The sequence below is a fragment of the Salvelinus namaycush genome, chromosome 8, assembly GCF_016432855.1.
Source record: "Salvelinus namaycush isolate Seneca chromosome 8, SaNama_1.0, whole genome shotgun sequence".
Classification (NCBI taxonomy): domain Eukaryota; kingdom Metazoa; phylum Chordata; class Actinopteri; order Salmoniformes; family Salmonidae; genus Salvelinus; species Salvelinus namaycush.
The window spans coordinates 31,431,672-31,455,554 of NC_052314.1; the positions used below are offsets into that span (position 1 = coordinate 31,431,672).

At 42.9% G+C, this 23,883-nt stretch overlaps 1 protein-coding gene across 5 annotated transcripts in view; it reads right to left on the minus strand.

Annotated features, from left to right (window-relative positions):
* LOC120052614 (ecotropic viral integration site 5 protein homolog) overlaps nucleotides 1-23,883 on the minus strand; it is a 109,750-nt gene that overhangs the window by 39,666 nt on the left and 46,201 nt on the right. For 4 of the 5 annotated variants that reach the window (XM_038999635.1, XM_038999631.1, XM_038999633.1 and 1 more), the window contains 15 exons: nucleotides 22,379-22,600; nucleotides 21,078-21,152; nucleotides 20,483-20,608; nucleotides 19,432-19,575; nucleotides 18,996-19,085; nucleotides 18,580-18,677; nucleotides 18,321-18,381; nucleotides 18,037-18,090; nucleotides 16,445-16,477; nucleotides 15,825-15,971; nucleotides 12,731-12,862; nucleotides 5,319-5,459; nucleotides 5,008-5,166; nucleotides 2,628-2,774; nucleotides 1,755-1,850 (listed from right to left, as the gene is read on the minus strand). In XM_038999635.1, the coding sequence (XP_038855563.1) occupies nucleotides 1,755-1,850; nucleotides 2,628-2,774; nucleotides 5,008-5,166; nucleotides 5,319-5,459; nucleotides 12,731-12,862; nucleotides 15,825-15,971; nucleotides 16,445-16,477; nucleotides 18,037-18,090; nucleotides 18,321-18,381; nucleotides 18,580-18,677; nucleotides 18,996-19,085; nucleotides 19,432-19,575; nucleotides 20,483-20,608; nucleotides 21,078-21,152; nucleotides 22,379-22,600 (1,725 nt within the window). The remainder of the gene's footprint in view (nucleotides 1-1,754; nucleotides 1,851-2,627; nucleotides 2,775-5,007; nucleotides 5,167-5,318; nucleotides 5,460-12,730; nucleotides 12,863-15,824; nucleotides 15,972-16,444; nucleotides 16,478-18,036; nucleotides 18,091-18,320; nucleotides 18,382-18,579; nucleotides 18,678-18,995; nucleotides 19,086-19,431; nucleotides 19,576-20,482; nucleotides 20,609-21,077; nucleotides 21,153-22,378; nucleotides 22,601-23,883) is intronic. The other variant, XM_038999634.1, reaches the window with a different exon arrangement.

Below are 23,883 nucleotides of genomic sequence, written 5' to 3' on the forward strand. Positions count from 1 at the left end.
CAGGCTGCAGGCTAAGGTTAAATCTAGACTTGGTTTCCTCTATCGTAATAGCTCCTCTTTTACCCCAGCTTCTAAACTAACACTGATTCAGAAGATCATCCTACCCATGCTAGATTACAGAGACGTAATTGATATATCTGCAGGTAAGGGTGTTCTCGAGCGGCTAGATGTTCTTTACCATTCGACCATCAGATTTGCCACCAATGCTCCTTATAGGTCACATGCCCGCACTCTATAGACTCTTCTGTGAACTGGCCATCTCCGTATTCCCGGTTTAAGACCCACTTGTTGACTCCTATTTATAAAACCCTCTTAGGCCTCACTCCCCCCTATCTGAGATACCTACTGCAGCCCTCATCCTTCACATAAAACACCCGTTCTGCCAGTCACATTCAGTTAAAGGTCCCCAAAGCACACACATTCCTAAGTCACTCCTCTTTTCAGTACGCTGCAGCTAGTGACTGGAACGAGCTGCAAAAAACAACTGGACAGTTTTATCTCCATCTCTACGTTCAAAGATTCAATCATGGACTCACTGACACTTGCGGCTGCTTCACGTGATGCATTGTGGCCTCGACCGTTTTGCCCCTCGTGCTGTTGTCTGTGTCTAACAACGTTGTTTGTGCTCCTACCATGTTGTGTTGCTGTCATGTGTTGCTACCATGTGTTGTCTTAGATCTCTTTTTGTAGTGATGCGTGTTTTGTCCCACATATTTATTTTGTTATCCCAGCCCCTGTCCCCACAGGAGGCCTGTTGCCTCTTGGTAGGCAGTCACTGTAAATAAGAATTTGTTCTTGCCTAGTTAAATAAAAGTTAAATAAAAAAATGAGTCCCATTTACATTGTGTAATTTATTGACGGTCCCTAACTAGCCCCACAGATAGGCTATCCAAAGTCAAACCAATTTTGTCACTGTCGGCTGAAGCTAATATACAAAAGAAGTTGGCTAGCTTGCTGGCTAGTCTAGGCTACTTCCAGACACAAGACCTGGTTAGAATGTTTCAAGTTATCGAGAAGGGTGAGTGACTAACTGTGTACTGTTTTGGCAGAGTGAAAGTACAAAACGTTTCCCACGTTCAAACAAACACACACCAACATCAAAGCATGCCTCCAAAACCCAAATCTCGTTCTCAGTCGCATTTCCTAATGAGGAGAAATTAAACCGAGGCCAAATCAGGAAGTTACCCCCCTTTAAAAGGAAGTGTCGAGACTGGTGCAAAAAATATAGTGGAATGGAATTCTTGCACATGTTTACACCAACCCAATGTTTTTTAACTTCAGTAGTCCATGTAAGAAGAATCAAATTAGCTACTTAGCCCCCCCCCCCCCCCCCCTTCGGCTATTGATAGCTCGTGATTCACAAACAAAGCCTTTTTGAAACATCGCCATCTCTTGGCCGCATTTACCCGCCAGATTGAGAAGCTTGTAAACCCCCCAATAAAGCTTGAAAACCACAGAAGTTGAATGAACATAATTCATGATGGTTTGTATTTTATTTTAGTTAGTTTTGGGGTCAAAGATAATATATTCAGGATAGTTTTCGTTTTTCAAACAGGTTTGTTAATAATTTTATTTCAGTTTACTATATTGTTTTTTTTCCATAATTAGTTTTCGTTTCAGTTTTTGTTTATTATAATAAACTTGCTATGAAGTACTTTCAATAGAGATTAAAAGTTCTCTTTAGTCCATGACTAGGCTAAAATGACTAGCCAGGCTAGTGTGACTCGGAGAGGGGCCGGGATTAAGTACTGCACCTGTATCTCCAGTTCAGAGATATGTTGCTGCAGCTCGGCCATAGCAGCAATGTTGTCAGCCTCTCTCAGCCTCACCGCCATCACCTCCTCCTTGTTCTGAAACAAACAAATAAACACTGTCAGGCCAGAGTGTCACCGAACGTGAAATGTTAACTCGCATTGTAGACTTCATTGTAGAAAAGATAGCCTATTGCATTTACGTCAGTTAGCCTATTACCTCTGCTGAAGTAATCTTTCTAGTGTTACCAAAGACATGTTAACAGCCATTGCCCCTGGGAAGCATTTTATTTATTACAGTTTAGTATGGTTCCTGAGGAAATCCCAGAGAGAAAAGGGGTGTTGCTGAGCTGCAGAGGGCAGTTTAACACACACACACACACACACACACACACACACACACACACACACACACACACACACACACACACACACACACACACACACACACACACACACACACACACACACACACACACACACACACACACACACACACACACACACACACACACACACACACACACACACTTAACACCTTCACCAGCACAGAAATGTTATCTGAAGATGTCAAAAAGTCAAAAGCAAAACAAACTGCTTCCCTGCTCAGAACCTGAAGATCTGATCTTAACAGGAGGCAACAGATCAGATAAAATAATGATTTTTGACAACTTATCAAACCAGTGATTGAGAAATATTCACATTGTCCTTTCTGGCATGGTTTCAGATTCTACGGTGGATGCATTATGCAGCATAACCAGGCCAGCACAGTTCAGTTGGCTCAGCTCTATTCGGCCCAGTAGTGTGAATAGGGTATCAATGGAAAAAGCCACCTCACCAGCCAGTTCTAGTCATCCCAACAGCAAACTTTCTTACCTTGCACTCAATCTCCGCCTGTTTGCGTTTGATCTCCTGCAGCTGAACGTACAGGCTCTTGTTCTGGGAGGTCAGCACAGTCACACGCTCCTGAAAGCCCCGGCCCTCCTGCTCCGCCCGACGCAGCTGGTTGCCATGGATCTGGTTCTGCAGGCGGGGATGGATATGGAAGGTACATTTTGGGAGGGGGCAGTTTATGCACTACACAACCCCGCTGCTATATCACAAGAAGCCACCCATTTTAAACAATTTCTATATCTTGAATCATTATTCGCCTACTACAATTGAAAGTAGTAACTTAAAATGTCTGCCCTTTTCAACTTGGAATACATTACCGCCTTACACCAGTACATCTGGAGCTACGGATACTTTGAAAGTTAAAAATATGTACTTCTGCTGCCCCCTAGCGATTTGATAATGCAATAAAAGGGGCCATTTGAATACCCTCAAATTCAAGTTTTGTTTGTCACATGAACAAGTACAGTGAAACGCTTAACTTGCAAGCACTACCCAATAGTGCAGTATTCAATATAAACAAGTATAACTAATAAAACAGAAATAAGAAAGGAAGTTATATACAGGGTCAGTGCCAATACCACATTTACAATGTGCAGGGACACTGGAGTATTGAGGTAGATATGTACATGCAGGCAGGGATTAGGAGAAATTGACTGGTAGCAGGATAAATAAAAGTAACAATAATAATAACAGTATGGCAGTAGCATTAGTGGTGGGTGAGTGTATGTACAGTGCATTCGGAATGTATTCGGACCCCTTGACTTTTTCCACATTGTATTAGGTTACAGTCTTATTCTAAAATTGATTAAATAAAACATGTTCCTCAATCTACACACAACACCCCATAATGACAAAGCGAAAAAAGGTTTTAAGAAATTGTTGCAACGGTATAAAAGAAACTACACAGAAATACCTTATTTACATAAGTATTCAGACCCTTTGCTATGAGACTCGAAATTGAGCTCAGGTGCATCCTGTTTCTATTGATCATCCTTGAGATGTTTCTACAACTTGATTGGAGTCCACCTAGGGTAAATTCAATTGATTAGACATGATTTGGAAAGGCAAATACCAGTCTATAGAAGTTCCCACAGTTGACAGTGCATGTCAGAGCAAAAACCAAGCCATGAGGTTGAAGGAATTGTCCGTAGAGCTCCGAGACAGAATTGTGTCGAGGCACAGATCTGGTGAAGGGTACCAAAACATTTCTGCAGCATTGAAGGTCCCCAAGAACACAGTGGCCTCCATCATTCTTAAATGGAAGTAGTTTGGAACCACCAAGACCCTTCCTAGAGTTGGCCGCCCGGCCAAACTGAGCAAGGGCCTTGGTCAGGGAGGTGACCAAGAACCCGATTGTCACTCTAACAGAGCTCCTCTGTTGAGATGGGAAAACCTTCCAGAACAATAACCATATCTGCAGCACTCCACCAATCAGGCCTTTATGGTAGAGTGGCCAGACAGAAGCCACTCCTCAGTAAAAAGCACATGAGAGTTTTCAAAAAGGCACCTAAAGGACTCCCAGACCACGAAAAACAAGATTCTCTGGTCTGATGAAACCAAGATTGAACTCTTTGGCCTGAATGCCAAGCTTCACGTCTGGGGAAGCCTGGCACCATCCCTACTGTGAAGCACGGTGGTGGCAGCATCATGCTGTTTTAGCGGCAGGGAAAGATGAATGGAACAAAGTACAGAGAGATCCTTGATGAAAACCTGCTCCAGAGCACTCAGGACCTCAGACTGGGGCGAAGGTTCACCTTCCAACACAATAACCCTAAGCACACAGCCAAGACAACGCAGGAGTGGCTTCGGGACAAGTCTCAAAGTCCCTGAGTGTCTCAGCCAGAGCCCGGACTTGAACCCAATCGAACATCCCTGGAGAGACCGGAAAATAGCTGTGTAGAGAAGAATGGGAGAAACTCCTCAAATACAGGTGTGCCAAGCTTGTTTCGTTACACCCAAGAAGACTTGAGGCTGCAATCACCGCCAAAGGTGCTTCAACAAAGTACTGAGTAAAGGGTTTGAATACTTATGTAAATATGATATCATTTATTTATTTATACATTTGCAAAAATGTCTAAAACCCTCTTTTGTCATTATGGGGTTTTGTGTGTAGATTGATAAGAAAAAAACAATTTAATCAATATTAGAATAAGGATGTAATCTAATATAATGTGTAAAAAGTCAAGGGGTTGGAATACTTTCCGAATGCACTGTGTGGATGTTTGTGTGTGTGCGTGCAAAGTGTGTCAGTGTAGGTGTGATAGACGGATATACATGTAAACAGGGCACACACATGCATGTCAAGATACAGGTAGACTACTAATATTTCTACAAAGGCTTAGCTGTGTGTGTGCCCTCTGACCTGTGTCTCCAGCTCCATCATCCTCTGTCGTGACTCTCTGAGCTCTGCCTGGGCCTCAGCCTCCCGTAGTCTGACACTCATTAGCTCGTCCTGCAGCTCAGACATAGCGTTCTTCTTAGGGCTGTCCTTCCAGCGGCCCGCCGTACGCGCCAGGTGACGCTGTAAGAGCAGATGGAGACGCACGCAATCAACCAAAGATGATCGGACTATACGCAAGACTCTTACCAACTGAGCTCCTTCAGTCCAGTCACAGCCTAAGCTTCCCTCATATACATTTATACTATATTTTACTATATTTAGCTGTTCCTTACCTGCCAGTGCTCCTCCAGGTCTCTGACCTGTTGTCTGAGCTCCTTCTGCCCAGTCACAGCCTCAGCCTCTCTCAGCTTCACTGCTATCAGCTCCTCCTGCAACCGCACTACGTTGGTGTCATCTGGCAGAGACGTGTTCCTCTGAGGAGAGAGACAGAAACATACAAACAGTCACAACCAAAACAATGACTGCGAAGACCCAAATTCAGGGTGTGGAGTATGCTGGATAGGGACAGTAAAATACCAGGGATGTGTTCAGCAGGGCGCAATGTTGTGGAATTTACAGAAAGAAAAATATTATGTAGATTCTATTCAGATTTTAATCTCTGTCACATGAAATCACTTGCACCAGGTGCGCTTTTTAGAACAGTGTTTTAGAACAGTGTTTTCCGCTAATTGCATTTTGGCAGATGTCCCTTCACATTGGCTGCTTCATTACAGTAGTTGCATGTTACATAATATTGCTTCGTGGCTATTGTTGCATGTTTGAATGAAAGTCCCCAAAAAACAATGTTCCTTGTAGGGCTGTGGCGATACCAGTATCGCAATATTTTTTCCATGGCAAAAATAAAAACACGAAACAGAAACGTTCGATTCGCGATAAAAAAATATCAAAGTAATTTCCAATTATGTCGACATAAGCAGCGTTCACTGTGAATGCAGTCTCTACTAAAGCGGGAACAAAGACTTTAAATTTCAATCACGCTGGCAGGAGAGGCGCATGCGTGTACCGATAGGACGCATAGGGGGTGAATATTAAGCCTCTAAAACCGATAACTCAACTTATTCCCAGGCAACTGGGAGTGTGAGTGATCGGTTTTGTACAACAGCGAACCAATCAGATGTAAAGCGGTGCGGCGATATGAATTCGACAAGCCATGGCTTCCCCCAGAGGAAAAGACGACGAGCAACTTGGAGACGCAAACGACAGTAATAAAAAGTTCAAGGCTATCCAGGGAAACGTAGCTTAAAAACGGAATCTCAGCCGTAAGAAGTTAACAGGATCGACTTGACAACAGCCAGTGAATGTGCTGGGCGCCAAATTCAAACAACAGAAATCTCATAATTAAAATTCCTCAAACATACAAATATTTTACACCATTTTAAAGATCAACTTCTTGTTAATCCCACCACAGTGTCCGATTTCAAAAAGGCTTTACGACGAAAGCACACCATCTGATTATGTTAGGTCAGTACCTAGTCACAGAAAAACACAGCCATTTTTCCAGCCAAAGAGGAGTCACAAAAAGCTGAAATAGAGATAAAATTAAATCACTAACCTTTGATGATCTTCATCAGATGACACTCATAGGACTTCATGTTACACAATACATGTAAGTTTTGTTCGATAAAGTTCATATTTATATCCAAAAATATTAGTTTACATTGGCGCGTTATGTTCAGTAATGTTTTGCCTGCAAAACATCCGGTGAATTTGCAGAGCCACATCAATTTACAGAAATACTCATAATAAACATTGATAAAGATACAAGTGTTTCACATGGAACTTTAGATAAACTTCTCCTTAATGCAACCGCTGTGTCAGATTTTTTTTTTTAAATTTACGGAAAAAGCACACCATGCAATAATCTGAGTACGGCGCTCAGAAACAAAAACAAGCCATACAGGTACCCGCCATGTTGTGGAGTCAACAGAAGTCAGAAATAGCATTATAAATATTCACTTACCTTTGATGATCTTCATCAGAATGCACTCCCAGGAATCCCAGTTCCAAAATAAATGTTTGTTTTGTTCGATAAAGTCCATAATTTATGTCCAAACACCTCCTTTTTGTTCGCGCATTTAGGTCAAAAATCCAAATTCATGACACGCAGGCCAGACGAAAAGTCAAAAAATTCCATTACAGTTCGTAGAAACATGTGAAACGATGTATAGAATCAATCTTTAGGATGTTTTTAACATAAATCTTCAATAATGTTTCAACCGGAGAATTCCTTTGTCTTTAGAAAGGAAAAGAACGCAGCTACCTCTCACGGGGGCGCGCCTGAGTGAGCTCGTGGCACTCTGCCAGACCCCTGACTCAATTAACTCTCATTCCCTCATCCTTCACAGTAGAAGCATCAAACAAGGTTCTAAATACTGTTGATATCTAGTGGAAGCCTTAGGAAGTGCAATATGACCCCATAGACACTGTATATTGGATAGGCAAACCTACAAACCTCAGATTTCCCACTTCCTGGTTGGATTTTTTCTCAGGTTTTTGCCTGCCATATGAGTTCTGTTATACTCACAGACATCATTCAAACAGTTTTAAAAACTTCAGAGTGTTTTCTATCAAAATCTACTAATAATATGCATATCTTAGCTTCTGGGCCTGAGTAGCAGGCAGTTTACTCTGGGCACCTTATTCATCCAAGCTACTCAATACTGCCCCCAGCCATAAGAAGCTAAATGCTCTCAATGCACAACAAAACAAATTAACTGCAACAATCTCATTACAAAAGTGGATTCGCTCGAAAAGAAAGTAGCGGCTATCGTGTCAGAAACGCACAAACAAGGCGTGCGCATGAACGAAGATAACAATTTAGCATTTTGGAAAAGTTGCAAACTTTAGAAAATTAATTGGACCAGCAAGAACACAGAACGAGTAACGTTAGAACAATTTGAATATTGCCCTTACCGGAAGACGAGGAAATAGGATACCTTTCTAGCTACGATTTAACTATACTACAATGTAATTGTATTTATTTTTGTGACCTGTAAACCTGTAAGAGTTCGGGACAGATTAAGAGAGGATGTCAAGTCATTATTCCTTGTTGTCATTATAGCTAAAGCACAATGGTGGTTATTGGTGGCTCTATCCAAGGGATTGGAACAAGGTGACTGGGAGGGCATCAAACATTTCTCTGAGGTGTGTGTGTGGGCAACTCACTCCAGTCTCTAGGTGGACCCACTCTCCCCATGTAGACCCCCACCAGCCACTATATTTTAATTTACTAGGTAATGCAAACTGACCACAATACTTAAGTTGCAATCTTTCTCCAATGTATGTGCAATAACAATCTACAGACTGTTGGTACATAAGAAGAGGAGATGGAGCTTAAAAGCCCTAAAAAGGCATAGCGCCTGCTATCTGATTCTTCAATAATAGACGGAACAGACAAGGTTAACTTTGATTTTAAATTTGATACAAGCCAAAGCCAAATTAATCCTACTTATTACATGGACTGTGCGCAGGCTCTATGATGGGAAAAAAACATATGGTTCTTGAACACTTAAATGTCGTTTTCCTGCAAGAGTTACATTTCAAAAAAGGAGAAATGTAATATTTAAAGAGGAGCTGGGTTGGAGAGGCCTATGCTGCAGCCTACTGTAATAACAGCAGAGGTCTAGGCATCATGATAAAGAAGAATACACAATTTTCCCTTATATCCCAGCACATGGACCAAGAAGGCCATTTTCTAATGTTTAATTATACCTTACATGGTGAAAATACACATTGATTTCATTGTATATCCCATCAGGGCAAATTTTGTGTTTTTAGATAGCTTGAATTCTATATTAGATCAAATCCAGACAATAAACCTCCAGAAAGTCTGAAAAATGTAATCTCTACAAATAATTTACAAGTCACCTGGAGATGACTATTGCCAACTACAGTACAAAAGACTACTCATTTTTTACCTCAAAATAAGAAAAGCTATACAAGACTTCACCACATATTTATTTCCTAATTGCTCAACAATTTACTGGGTAAAAAAAATCCATGATATAGTAAGTGTTGGTCCCATGTTTCATGAGCTGAAAATAAAAGATCACAGAAATGTCCCATACTCACAAAAAGCTTACTTCTCAAATGTTTGGCACACATTTGTTTACATCCCTGTTAGTGAGCATTTCTCCTTTGCCAAGATAATCAATCCACCTGACAGGTGTGGCATATCAAAAAGCTGATTAAACAGCATACACATTACACAGGTGCACCTTGTGCAGGGGACAATGAAAGGCCACTCTAAAATGTGCAGTTTTGTCACACAACTATGCCACAGATGTCTCAAGTTTTGAGGGAGCATGCATTTGGGATGCTAACTGCAGGAATATCCACCAGAATATAATTTTAATTTCTCTACCATAAACTGACTCAAACATTGTTTTAGAGAATTTGGCAGTATGTCCAACCTGCCTCACAACCGCAGACCAAATTTAACCACGCCAGGGCAGGACCTCCGAGTGCTGAAGTGTGTAAAAATCGTCTGTCCTCGGTTGCAACACTCACTACCGAGTTCCAAACTGCCTCGAAGGAACGTCAACACAAGAACTGTTTGTCAGGAGCTTCATGAATTGGGTTTCCATGGTCGAGCAGACACACACAAGCCTAAGATCACCATGTGCAATGCCAAGTGTTAGCTGGAGCGGTGTAAAGCTCGCCGCCACGACTCTGGAGCAGTGAAACGCGTTCTCTGGAGTGATGAATCACAGTTCACCATCTGGCAAGCCGATGGACAAATCTGGGTTTTGCGGATGCCAGGAGAACACTACCTGCCCCAATGCATAGTTCCAACTGCAAAGTTTGGTGGAGGAGAAACAATGGTTGATGGCTGTTTTTAATGGTTCGGGCTAGGCCCCTTAGTTCCAATGAAGGGAAATCTGTGCTTCCAACTTTGTGGCAACAATTTGGGGAAGGCCCTTTCCTGTTTCAGCATGACAATGCCCCCGTGCACAAAGCAAGGTCCATAGAGAAATAGTTTGTCGAGATCCGTGTGGAAGAACTTGACTGGCCTGCACAGAGCCCTAACCTCAACCCCACCGAACACCTTTGATATGAATCGGAACGCGGACAGCGAGCCAGGCCTAATCGCCCAACATCAGTGACAGACCTCACTAATTATGTTGTGGCTAAATGGAAGCAAGTCCCCGGCCGCAGCAATGTTCCAACATCTAGTGGATGCCTTCCCAGAAGAGTGGAGGCTGTTATAGAAGCAAAAGGGGGGACCAACTTCATATTAATGCCATGATTTTGGAATGATATGTTTGACGAGCAGGTGTCCACATACCTTTGGTCATGTAGTGTATTTAAGGAGTGCATGGTGCCAGTATTGGAGGATTTGGATTAATGACAAATCTATGGATAGCATGATTGTTTCTGTCAAACAGGTAGGCCTAACTCTTATTTTATTGAATAGGAAGAAATAGGCTCCAACAAAGCCCTCACTGTTAGTGAAGTCGAATTAATATGAAGGAATGTTGTTGAAATGAATTGGGAACCATTTGCTGTCCACCTGTTTCATTATGCCGCCCACTTGCCTTTTTAGTTTAGTTTACTTTCTCCTGCACGCTCTCCTCATTAATAAGTTCATGATTGAAAAAGTGTCCTGTGACATTATAATACATTTGGTCTCCAGTCTATGAGCTACAAAAAACAACACACGTAGGCTACATAATTTAGTCTATATTAAATACATTTTAGGGAGCGTTAGTCTCTCCAACATCACCCTGGCAAGGCACGCTGGGCATGGACAAGCTAAATATTTTGAGCCCCTGCCTTTGGCCAAGTGGGCACTACTTATCATGGGGCAGCATCAGCGCTCACTTAAATAGCCCTCATGCCACTGGGTGAGAGAAGTTATTGTTTTGAGGCAGAATAATGTAAGGTGTTATGTGTTGTTGGAGGTGCATCTTTAGCTCAGAAAATGGCGCCCTCGTCGAACTGCCGCTCTAGGCAGCTTTCTAATCCTGCCTAATGGGCAGGCCGGCCGTGGGGCCTAATCATAGAATTATATTTAGAATCCCTATTAACTCAATAGCATATATGTGGGTCATAAAGATGTGTCATTTAACTTTTAAAATGTATGACCTTTTATTGTGGCATAAACACAACCAGTCATGATGTTTTAAACTAATTGTCAATCACTTCAAAAGGCTATTTTACTAGGCTACCCGCGCACGTTCATCCACTCACAACTTATTTCCTGCCTCCAAACAGTGGTGAATGGAAGGAGACATCTTTTACAAAACCCCCCCCCAAAAGTGTCATGACATTTGCCGATTTTCATTAGACCAGAATTAATGCCTTCACAGCTGTCGTCGCGCGTCTCCTGTCGGCCACTTATCTCTGCCTCGGCCAAATGTCAATGTTCTTGTTGAACCACATCACATTTTAGAACGTAGGCTATACACCTACCGCATGTTTTCAAGTCCATTCGCTCATTTTTCATGCCTCATATGCGAGCGATAAATAATGGTGTAATAGCCAACCGTTTTAGACATTTTGTTTTCATTATTGTGATAGGCTCATGTTTTACCGGAACGGCGTGACAGGCTCATGTTTTAACGGAACGGCGTACCCACACGGCTTCTTATGGACGATACGGCGTACCCACACGGCTTCTTATGGACAGAACGGCGTACCCACACGGCTTCTTATGGACGGAACGGCGTACCCACACGGCTTCTTATGGACGGAACGGCGTACCCACACGGCTTCTTATGGACGGAACGGCGTACCCACACGGCTTCTTATGGACGGAACGGCGTACCCACACGGCTTCTTATGGACGGAACGGCGTACCCACACGGCTTCTTATGGACGGAACAGCGTACCGGACCACACCGCCTTACTTTCACATGTATTACACAAGAGACACAATTCTCACTGAGGGTGCAGTCAGACACTCGATGGGTTGGACAATACTTTTCTCGTCAATCTTGAAAAACGTATACTTAACTGGAAAATAAATAAATAAATCAACCTATCCTCCATCGTTAACACAATGGAAAGGCCAAATGCTTTATTATCTAAATGTTGAAAGTGCGTGGGCAACGGTCAGAAACAAAATGGTGCAGTTTGAGGTCATGTGGCGGAGAGTGATGCGGGTGCTGGAGATATGGGTGTGGATGTTTGTGTGTGTTTGTATGTTTTGTATTGTAAAACAATTTTCAATTACAAAATTCAATCACTCACACGTAATGATGAATTTCCACAATGTGGATTGAATAGACCCCTAAATAAATGTGACTCTGGATGAAGACGTCGTTTGTTTCCAACATTAGGGCTGTTTTCCTCAAAGTTAAATCCGCTTCGCATTTTATGTCTTTGCCATGATACTAACGAGTATTGCAATACTGGTATCGTCCCAATTCCTTGTAGGCATGCATATTATTTTCTGTTGGTCACATAATTTTACAAAACAAATGTAACCTGTTAACTGGTTAATGGGGGTCAGTTAGTCGGCAGCATCATTTTATGAAATTTGCATCCCTAATGTAGAACAAACATGCCTCTAGTCTCTACATGCAGAAACGGAATCACATCAGCTCTAGTCATGACATTTCTATCTGCAATATCCCACAATGTTTACCTATTCCAGGTGGAATGCCTGACAGAGGAGTTGGACTAGGCAGCACTGTGACAGTGAGTGAATTCATGAGACAGTCTGAGCCAGGTAACACACCTTCTCTATGTCCAGGATCTTGTCTTGCATCTCTTTGAGGGCACACTGGGACTCTGCCTCCTTTAGCCTGGCCTGAACCAGCTCTCTCTCCAGCTGCAGGATAGACTCCTCTGTGTAGCAGGGGATGCCCTTCTACAGTAGGGAGAAAGGAGAGGGAGGACCAGGAGAGAGTGAGGAAGAAATATTATTTGATACACCTTTTGAAATTGTTTCCCCAGACTTAAAATTAGTCAATGGAGAATCTCCATTTATGGTGCATTATAGTCCAGGACTAGGCTTTATTGGTCTCCGGGAAACTGGCCAGTAGTGTCCTTTAGGTTAGTCTGAGTAGGAATGCGTTAGAATCTCGAAATAACACTGGATATTCAAATGACCTACTTAAAATCAAATTACAATACACACATTGTTTCTAAACAATATAAATGTTATATCTTTTCATTTAATATATTTGTATATATGAACATAGTATTGTAAAAAAAAATATATAACACTTGAGCAATCAACATGAGAAATGCATTGTTATTGTGCTGGAACGTAGAAGTAGCTATCTAACTTATTAAATTGCACACCACTAACAACCCCTCAAATACACCAAGCAGTATAGCGCCTCACTTTCAAAAACATATTCTCAATTTCATCCTTGATTTCCACAGAGGACAGCAAATTAGCCTCACTCTCCCAAATCATTATAAATGTTTAATGGGTATAGCAGCTCATTGTCAGAGCAAGAGAGCACATTATGTAAAACACTGCAGTGCAGACATCACAACACGTTTCACTAAATCAGCTCATCAATATTAAAGGGTCTGTTTAGCACCAAGATAGGGTCCCACTGGGGTACCACACACACAGCTCTGACTCCACATTACATACACCCACAGCAGCTCCTTATAAATTCATGAATCCTTTCCAGGAGTATGCTAATGACTGCAAAAGGTGGTTGCACTGCGCAAACAGCATGCCCCAATTTGAAGTAATGCATTGAAACAGGATCATTCTGTATAGAGTAAGAAGAGAGTTTGTGGTCTGCAGTGAAGAGGTGGCGAGAATCCATCTCCACTGTCACATTCACTGACTGCGAATTTGTTGCTAAGCAGCGTACATATTTTGATTAAGTGTGAAAAGTAAACATTGCCAACACAGGATATACATACAGTGCCTTCGGAAAGTATTCAGACACCTTGACTTATTCCACATTTCGTTACAGCCTTTTTCTAAAATGGATTAAAAAACAAAAATTATCTACATACAACAGCAATCTACAACAGCAATCTACATACAATACCCCATAATGACAAAGCGAAAACAGGTTTAGACATTTTTGCAAATAAAAAACTAAAATACATTTACATAAATATTCAGACCCTTTGCTAAGAGATTCGAAATTGAGCTCAGGTGCGTCTTTGAGATGTTTCTACAACTTGGAATCCACCTGTGGTAAATTAAATTAATTGATCTAGAGGCGAAAGAAACGCACACCAATTTAGGCGAGGTGCTGGCTAGCAGAGTAGAACACCTGAAAAATTATTTGGCTACATAGGCCTACAAACATTTACAATAGCAACATCACAATAATCACAAATTCAATTGATTGGACATGATTTGGAAAGGTACACACCTGTCTATATAAGGTCCCACAGTTGACAGTGTAAGTCAGAGAAAAAACAAGTCATGAGGTCGAAGGAATTGTCCGTAGAGCTCCGAGACAGAATTGTGTTGAGGCACAGATCTGGGGAAAGGTACCAAAACATTTCTGCAGCATTGAAGGTCCCCAAGAACCCAGAGGCCTCCATCATTCTTAAATGGAAGAAGTTTGGAACCACCAAGACTCTTCCTAGAGCTGGCCGCCCGGCCAAACTGAGCAATCGGGGAAGAAGGGCCTTGGTCAGGGAAGTGACCAAGAAGCTGATAGTAACTCTGACAGAGCTCCAGAGTTCCTCTGTGGAGATGGGAGAACCTTCCAGAAGGACAGCCATCTCTGCAGCACTCCACCAACCAGGCCTTTATGGTTGAGAAACAATATTCTCTGGTCTGATGAAACCAATATTGAACTCTGGCCTGAATGCCAAGCATCACGTCTGGTGGACACCTGGCACCATCCCTACGATGAAGCATGGTGGGGGCAGCATCATGCTGTGGGGATGTTTATCAGAGGCAGGGACTGGGAGACTAGTCAGGATCGAGGGAAAGATGAACGGCACAAAGTACAGAGAGATCCTTGATGAAAACCTGCTCCAGAGCGCTCAAGGCCTCAGGACTGGGGTGAAGGTTCACCATCCAACAGGACAACGACACTAAGCACACAGCCAAGACAACGCAGGAGTAGCTTCGGGACAAGTCTCTGAATGTCCTTGAGTGGCCCAGCCAGAGCCCGGACTTGAACCCGATAGAACATCTCTGGAAAGACCTGAAAATAGCTGTGCAGCAACGCTCCTCATCCAATCTGACAGAGTTTGAGAGGATCTGCAGAGAAGAATGGGAGAAACTCCTGGTTTTGCTATGTCATTATGGGGTATTGTGTGCAGATTGCTGAAAAAAAACATTCCATCATTTTTAGAATAAGGATGTAACCTCACAAAATATGGAAAAAGTCAAGGGGTCTGAATACTTTCCAAAGGCACTGTATACATGGCTAGTTCTCAAGACATGAAATGTGGACAGAAGAAACTCTGTATTCAGTCACTGCCCATGCATCCAGTGTTAAAACAAAAGCTGCATCTTATTCAATCGCATGACTATCTGACCTAGGGCTTTATACGAAATCATTAAATAGTGAACACCAACAAGCCAAAATAGTTGCGCCACATCAGGAGACATTTCAACAATCTCAATATCCTGTGCCTGAGTCAGACATGGAGACCAGATCACTGATCCGAGCCTGATGGATGGAGGGTTGACCAGGCCTGGGCTGATGATCATCCCTACCAGAGGTGGCACTGTAATATGTGCCACTTAGCAGGAGCTTTAATCCAAAGCGCCTTCCAGTACAGTAAGTGCATACATTTGTAGTATGTGAATGCGATCCCTGGAATTGTCATCGCCAGACTAAATCAACTGAGCCATACAGGAACATGAGCACTGTGTTACTCCTTACCAATAGTGGTCTCTGCTGGAGCTCCCTGATGGTGCTCTGTGCCAGCTCCAGTTGAGCTGTGGCCTCTTCGCTCTGCTGCCTGACCGTGGCCAGCTCCCGCATGACAAGGTAGGTCTCCTCTGCCTCCTGGGCGTGTGTCACTTGTCCCTTTAGGACATTACCAACCGACATTGGGGTGAGCAGGGAGCACCACGAGGGTGGGATGAACGGAAGGGGTGGGCATATCAAAGATGATATAAATAAAGCAGGATTGGAGGTTTTTAATTTTAAAACGCATGCTGTTTTTTCTCTCTGCAAAAGTTTAAGATTGAGTCTCTTTGGTGGACTCGAATTGATAGCTCTAAGCATTTTCTTTTGGCATGGTTCAAGATACTTAGGCATGCTGTTATGGGTGATTACATGCACTTCTTGAATCCTAGATTTCACCAAAGCGATCTGATTTCCATGTCCTTATTTTACATTCATTTATTTAAAAAAATAATTTGGACATTTATTGTGCTATCATTTAAAGGTCAAATCATTAGCATGCAACACTACATCGAGATACAGACATTTGAGATGGGAAAGTGCAATGTAAGAGGGATGAGGGGGGATAGTGGAGGAGAAAATGAAGTTTATACCTGGATCAATCTATCTGCCAAGGAAGCACTTTCCTACAAAACAGAAATATCCACAAGAGAGAGAAGCACAGAACGAAAGACCAAAGAACACAGTTATAACAGAAAAAAAACAGACAAGCACTTGATTTGGTTTTTATAAAGGGAAACTCAATGTTCATTTTCCTTCCTCCGTTGTTTTGGCAACCAATTACAATGTGAATCCTAAATTCCACATAAGTCAAATTTTCAGTTAGCCATGCATTGATGTCAACGGGAGAAGTTAACAATTGCGCCATAGTGTCCAAGTTATTTTATAAGTATGGGAGGTAGAAAAGGAACATGGTCTTGAGGTGTAGTGAAAAGGTTGTGGGGGTAAAGTGGTGACAGTGAGAATTAGGTGGTGAGGGTGACAGACAACAAGGTGATGAGTTTCACACAGGCAAAGCAGAAGGCGAGGGCTAAACAGGGCCAAGAGAAAAATAAGACTAAGAAGTTCGCTATAAGCAGCATTTATTTTTAGGATGTAGCCATGCCTTTTTAGGTTCTTAAGTGCCGCATGGTTACACTTTAGAAGCTTTTGAGCAATTCCAGTTAATATTTCGGGTATGAGAAGTTGCAGCCTTTGACTGGATTTGAAGCGATACTGTGATATGAGTAAGTGAGTGGTTATGCCTCTAGACAGAGCCTGGTTGTTTGGGACAGATACTCAGGCAGTCCTCTGCCCAGGCCTCATGCACGGTGTCCTGGTACTCTGACCAGGCCTGGCAGTGCCTGTATCTTTGTGCTCAGACAAACATACCGGAAGATCCCAACAACATGCACAACAATGGCAGCCGTGCACTCTGGCATGCAGTGCTGCTCTGCATCATCCCAGGAGTCAACAGCCATCACTGAATGTAGCCTTTTAGAGCTCCACAGCCAGCTATAGTCTCAGAGGGTCTGATGTGAAGTGAGCTGGCAACCAGAGGGTTGCTGGTATCAAATCCTAGATGCCATTGCCTGCCATTGTGCCCTCGGGCAAGGCACTTAACACTCCACAACAACAGCTCCCCGGGTTTCCAGTGTGGCAGCCACCCCGCACCTCTCCAAAAACCTGCACGTGTACGCATGTGCCATTCGGCGGGGTTGAGTTAAAAGCGGAAGTCAAATTTCGGTTGGACCTAGTGTGCAATCGACCAATAAAGTGGTCTTAATCTTACCTGGTCCTGAGCGTGGATCTCAAGACTGAGACATGCATCTCAACGTAAGACTTGCATTCCAAAGCCAACTAGGATCCTTTCACCCAATAAGATATACACTGTCAGTGAGTGAGAATTCTAGTGTTGTCTTGTAAAATGGACAGACAGCCCAACAGCAGCACAGGCCAGTTAGTAACAACAAGACCCACGAGTCTTTAGTGAACAATGACAGACACATGATGCATGAACAAGCACTTGATGGGTTAATGCATGGTAGGGGGTTATGGTCTTGTTGTGTGAATGGCCCTGACAAAAAGGTTCACTGGTATAATATGGCGTATTATTATTATGACTGGTGTCATGACATAGGATGGCAAAGGAGAGCCATGGTTCCACCTGTTTACCACCCTCCTCCACCTCCTTCGTTTCACTCACTTTCTCCAGTGTGTCTATCCTCTGTTTCAGCAGTCTGTTCTCTGTGCGCAACCTCTGCAACACAAGGACACAGAACACAAATAAAAAAGATCATACATACCTGGGGTTTTAAGTACAGTGAACTCAGCTTACGGAGTGCGGTTATAGTGATCAACTGCTAATAGTGATCAAATTGACCCGTACTGATGTCTATAAGAGTGAAAAATACTACTGCCTTGACTGATATCCTGGTAAGTTTAAAACATGTTTCAAACTAAACACATACCTACTGCTCCACCACTCACCTTAATCTCCACCTGCTCCTCCATCTCCTTAGTTTTGATTGTAGTGTATTCCTTTTCTAACCTGAAAACAGGGGTCATACAGCATCAATACAGCGCACTTGCAACACGTGTACTTGCAGCAAGCACTCATCTCCATCACACTGTAACTACCGTTGCCATAACAGCTCAAGGAACACATCAATTACATCTGCAGTCACAGATGTGCTTTTACAGTAACCAGGCCTAGAGTCCAAGGAGCGAGCAGAAGCGTAGTACTCACTTCTTCATCTTCTTGGCGTTGTACTTGACGTTATAAGCAGCGAGGATGACCTTGTCTGGTCCACTTTCCAGCTGGTGAGGGATGACCCTCTGAAAGTGCTACAGCAGAGCAGGGCGAGACGTAACGATTGGGTGAGTACGAGACAGACATGCTCACACAAAGAAACTTCAAGTGTATGTTTATTGTCTTTCAATCTGTATCCTATAGCCTGGTTCCAGATCAGTTTGTGCCATCTTGCCAATGCCTACGGCCATTGTCACAAACAGAAGAAACAGATCTGGGACCAGACTATGTATCTTGTGCCTGCCGGCAATAATTGCCCCTCTGGGATGAAAAAAGTTTGAATTGAATGCATAATTGTGTGCATTAACTCCGACAGGGTTGTAATTATAATGGTTATGGCTGCTCAGTCATACCTGTAACATTCCCTCCATGTCCAGCTGTATGAGTTCTGCCTGGTTCAATTGTAGGATGGCCAGCCCCACACGGAACACTATCTCCAGACCCTGAGACAAGCATTCCATTATCATAACATTGCGTTATCTAGTACCGCACAGAACACTGCGTTACCAAGGTGAAATTGAAGTTTAGTCCATAAGATATTCCAATGTGTCCTTTATGCCAAGGCCACCAGTGGGCGCCAATTGCTTGCATTTCCTCACAGACCCTTGTGTTGGCTGTAATAAAAACTATTCTGGACTCACTTGACTAGAAGTAGATTGTCAAACATGAGTAAATCAGACGTTCTTTAAAAGCGGCAATCTGGGTTTAGTTTATCAGCAAAATGGCAGCCCTGCCACCAATTTTGGCATACAGTTGGGCGACGGGGATTGCACCTTTAACTGGACTCACCTCTAACATGAAGATGTCAAAGATCCTGGTAGCAACAGGGAGAGGGAAGGAGGTGAGGAAGATGGTGAGGAACCAGGAGGAGGCGTACATAGAGGTGTGGAAACTTTGGGCCTGGAAGTGGATATGGAGGTCTGGGAGAAGTTCCTAAAGGAGGGGGTGAAACGGTGGGTCGGAGATAGAGGGAGATATGAATAGAATAAAACATGATCTTGAATAAAGATGTCACATTATCATGACACATTGACTAATTGTAAGTCGCTCTGGATAAGAGCGTCTGCTAAATGATTACTATATAATTTGTTCTGACATGCTGACCGTGCTGCATGCGTTACCTGTGCGAGTGCTGCAAAATAAATGTACACATACATGTTGTTCAATCATTGCATCCGAACTGCTCGCGTCTCAATGAGTGTCTGCGTAGTCAGGCGCTAAAATAAAACTAGGTTCTATTTGTGACGCTTGACACGCTGCAAGTCCCGCCTCTCCCATCTCCTCATTGGTTTTTAGGAGCATATACGCACGTGGGTGATTGAAAGATGAACTGAGGTCCACACTCCAGTCCAGTTGGTGGTGGTGATACACCTTAAAGTTGGTTGCCAATCACAATAATAAAGTCCAAAGAAGAAGACTGAAGGAGGAGAGATGACTAGAAACTAACTTGGTTTACCCTTTTATCTGTGGATTAATTGTCGGAGTAGAGGACCTTGTGCATTTCAAGTAAAATAACAACCCAATGTTTATATCCCAGGACAAATTAGCTAGCAACAGCAAGCTAGCTAACTAAATTGCCATGAATGTTTAATGCTTTTCAACCTGTCCCCAAATTAATATAGTTGGTTCAGAGTTTGTTTTGATATTTCAACCTGCGTGTCCTGATCGCGTCTGGTGTGGATGGACAAAATCAACATGCGCTCGATGGCGCACGCGGAAGCACACCCGCGCCCGGTCTAGTCAGAATGTAAGGAGTCTTGGGGAGTGCTGCTGTACGTCAATATTGCTCTGTAAAAAGGTTTGCCATTCATTCATGTATCGAACCCAAATCAGGTCTTACCTGGATCATAAACTCAAACTGGTACATGCAGAGTCCCAGCTCAGCCATACTGGGTTTGAACAGTTCTCTCAGTCTGTAGTCCTGCATCAGCTTCACGAACACACAGAACGCCTCCTCCTCAGGCATCTGGTGAGGGGGACACCATCAAACAAACACAAAGATCAACAAACAGTTTCCTTTAACCTTCAACAAAAGACCTCCTCATACACCATCTAGACCACACAAACACAGAGAGAGAGAGAGAGTTTAAGCCAAGTCCCAGACTAAAATATACCTTCAATGGAGATTTTTCATTGACAATGTTTTTCAGTACGGGACAAGGCTTAATCTCACAACTTAATTAAACCTTTAATAAAAAAAGGTCTTCCTCATATACATAAAACACAAACTTCACACAATACAAAATTAGACATATTATAATACAAGTTAAATCACCACCACACAATTTACCAGTGGTCATGAAAAACACACAACTCTTAGTACACAGTTCTCAAGAAAATGTACTCTGGTCAATATAATGAGTCTGTCGATGTGTGTAGTGGAAGGTTACATGTGACCATAACACATCGTGTGTGTGTCCTAGTCCCATTATTACCTGCATGAGCAGCAGTCCGACGATGAAAGCACTTCCCTGACAATAACCGACCTCCCGGTCCACCAGAGAGTAGGCCTGCAACAACAACAGGAAGTGACCTCGGATCAGTCTTCAGCCATGGTCATGAGGAGAGCTAAGCACTCTGGGGCTGCATCCCAAATGGCACCCTATTCCCTACATGGAGCACTCCTTTTGACCAAAAGTAGTGCACTTTATAGAGGAATATTGTGCCACTTGGCATGCAAGTCTGGGCCTATGAGAAACTGTCCCAGCTAAGGTTTTCCAGGGTCAAGGTGTAACTGTGGACTCAACACTTTCTGCCCTGTGTTCAAGCAATTCAGCACGAAGCAGGGCTACTGGCTCCCATTAAAACCTAATGAATTACTACTCCATTGGGTTGAGAAACAGCTTTTCTAGAACAATTCTGGCTCTGGCTCATGAGAAGAATAAAAGCAGTGCTCTAACGCATTCTTCTTTGTCTTCTATTGACAGGACAGTCGGCAGATTGCCAGTCTGTCGGTGCTATCCTGCCAAGAGCATAAATGTATATGGGACCAGGCTGATAGGACAGATAGTTGGAGACAGACAGGAAAGATTTGTCGAAAGATGGTCCAGGATTAATTCCAGTTAGAATTATACACTGAGTATACAAAACATTAAGAACACATGCTTTCTCCATGACCAGGTGAACGTTGTGATCCATTATTGATGTCATGTGTTAAATCCACTTCAAATCAGTGTAGATGAAGGGGAGGAGACAGGTTAAATACGGATTTTTAAGGCTTGAGACAATTGGGGTGGGGGGTGTTTGTGTCAAGAACTGCAACGCTGCAGTTTATTTATTTTTTTACGCTCAACAGTTTCCCGTGTGTATCAACAATGGTCCACCACCTAAAGGAAATCCAGCCAACTTGACAACTGTGGGACGCATTGGAGTCAACATGGGCCAGCATCCCTGTGGAACACTTCCGACAACTTATAGAGTTCATGCCCCCGATGAATTGAGGCAGGTCTGAGGGCAACAAGGTAGGTGGGGGGAGTGCAACTCAATATTAGAAAGGTGTTCGTAATGTTTGGTATAGTCAGTGTCTAAGTGCTGAAGGCGCAGGAGCTAACCGCTAAAACAACTCCAGACCACACTGTAAAGCAATCTGTTGCGCGTAAGGGTTGCAGAATTCCAATAACTTTCTCCAAATATTTTTTTTATCCCAGTTGAAGAGTTCCAGGTTAGAGGATTCCCTCGTAGCTTACTCCTTGATTCTAGATTTTTTATTTTCTATGCAAACCTATAAAGCATTCACCTTCATGACATTGAAGAGTACTTCCTGTCCCAAGCTGTCCTCCTTAAAGAACTCGTGCTCAGGGTAGGTCCGGGCGATGTCCCGGCGAATCAGCTTCTCGCAGGGTGATGTCATCTTCAGCAGCTCAGAGTACTGGTCTTTGATAGGCATGTTCTGGGCATTGCATAGCAACTGCCATACTATCGCCCGGAAGTGGTGGGGGATCCCTTTTCTGACCAGATCCTGTTGGGGGGAGATGAAAAATATAATCAGTATTGGCTTTGGTACGAAAGTGCTAATATTACCAATTGGTGGCAGTAACTAAACCAAAGTGTGGTTTGCAGTTTATCCGACCTTGTCAATAGATCGCTTTCAAGATATATAAATGTTTTTGCAGACTTTCTCTAATCATTAACGTAACATGAGAACAGCCTTTCAAAGGAAAACATGCAGGCCTTGTTTTCTTCATGTTTTTATATACAAAGTAATATACTGGTATCCACATAGAATGAGACTTCTTATGACGGTGTTCAGAACAAACTAAATAATTTGTCTCTCTGTGTGCTGCTATGCTCCAACGTGTTTTTCTCCCCAGCACAGCATGTACCCCAGTCAGTCTCAGTCATCATAATACAACTTCCCACCACTAAATATAATCTAGTCAGCAAGGCCTTGTGCAGAGTGAAATGTTGTTCTTGCAAATTACTGCTGATGTGACTCGATTAGGACCTTTCCTCTGCAGACAGGGAACACTGGCATGTGTTGCTTCTTAGAGTGTGTGTGTGTGTGTGTGTGTGGTCATGGGATCTCTCTCCCTTTCTCTGAGGTCATCCTGGACAGTCCCAGCCTTGTAATGGAAACAATAGACTCTTATAGTACGCCTACTGTACGTTCCTAGAAGGAAAAGATGTAGCCTACTTTGTGGCTCTCAGCTCATTCATTCCATCTCTGCGTTCCATCTCCCTATCCCACCACTGCATTACACATACACACACTCTCCAGGGTTTCCATTAGCTGGTAATTGCCTGCTTTTCGACCAATTGTCTGGGAGAAGAAGAAAAAGTCGCATTGCGAAAATAATGCTTTTTAGCCTATTCATTGAGTGGAATATCTGTCAAGCACCACGAGAGCTGTTGCTACAGCATATCAAACAGCTAATGCATAGGCAACGGAATGCAGGCTTTATCAGCGCATCACACACTACTTTGCAATGAGCTGGAGGCAGTATGCATTTTGAAAAAATATACTTAATGGTTTGAAACCTGAACGTTTTACTTCATAATATGAGGCACGTCTTACCTTGCTTCAAAGCAGCCTAGCCAAAATCTAGACCATATCTGTGGAGGGAATTATTTTATATAAACTCTTTCATTGTCTTGTAGCCAAAGGCACAATCTTAGTCATATTAGTAACCCATGCTAGTTGTTGCATATTAGATCTCCCCTTATGAATTTGGGATCAATCCTCCCACAACTGTCCCAGAGTCTGTTTGGAATAGACAATTTCTCAACAAGCTGACCAATAGA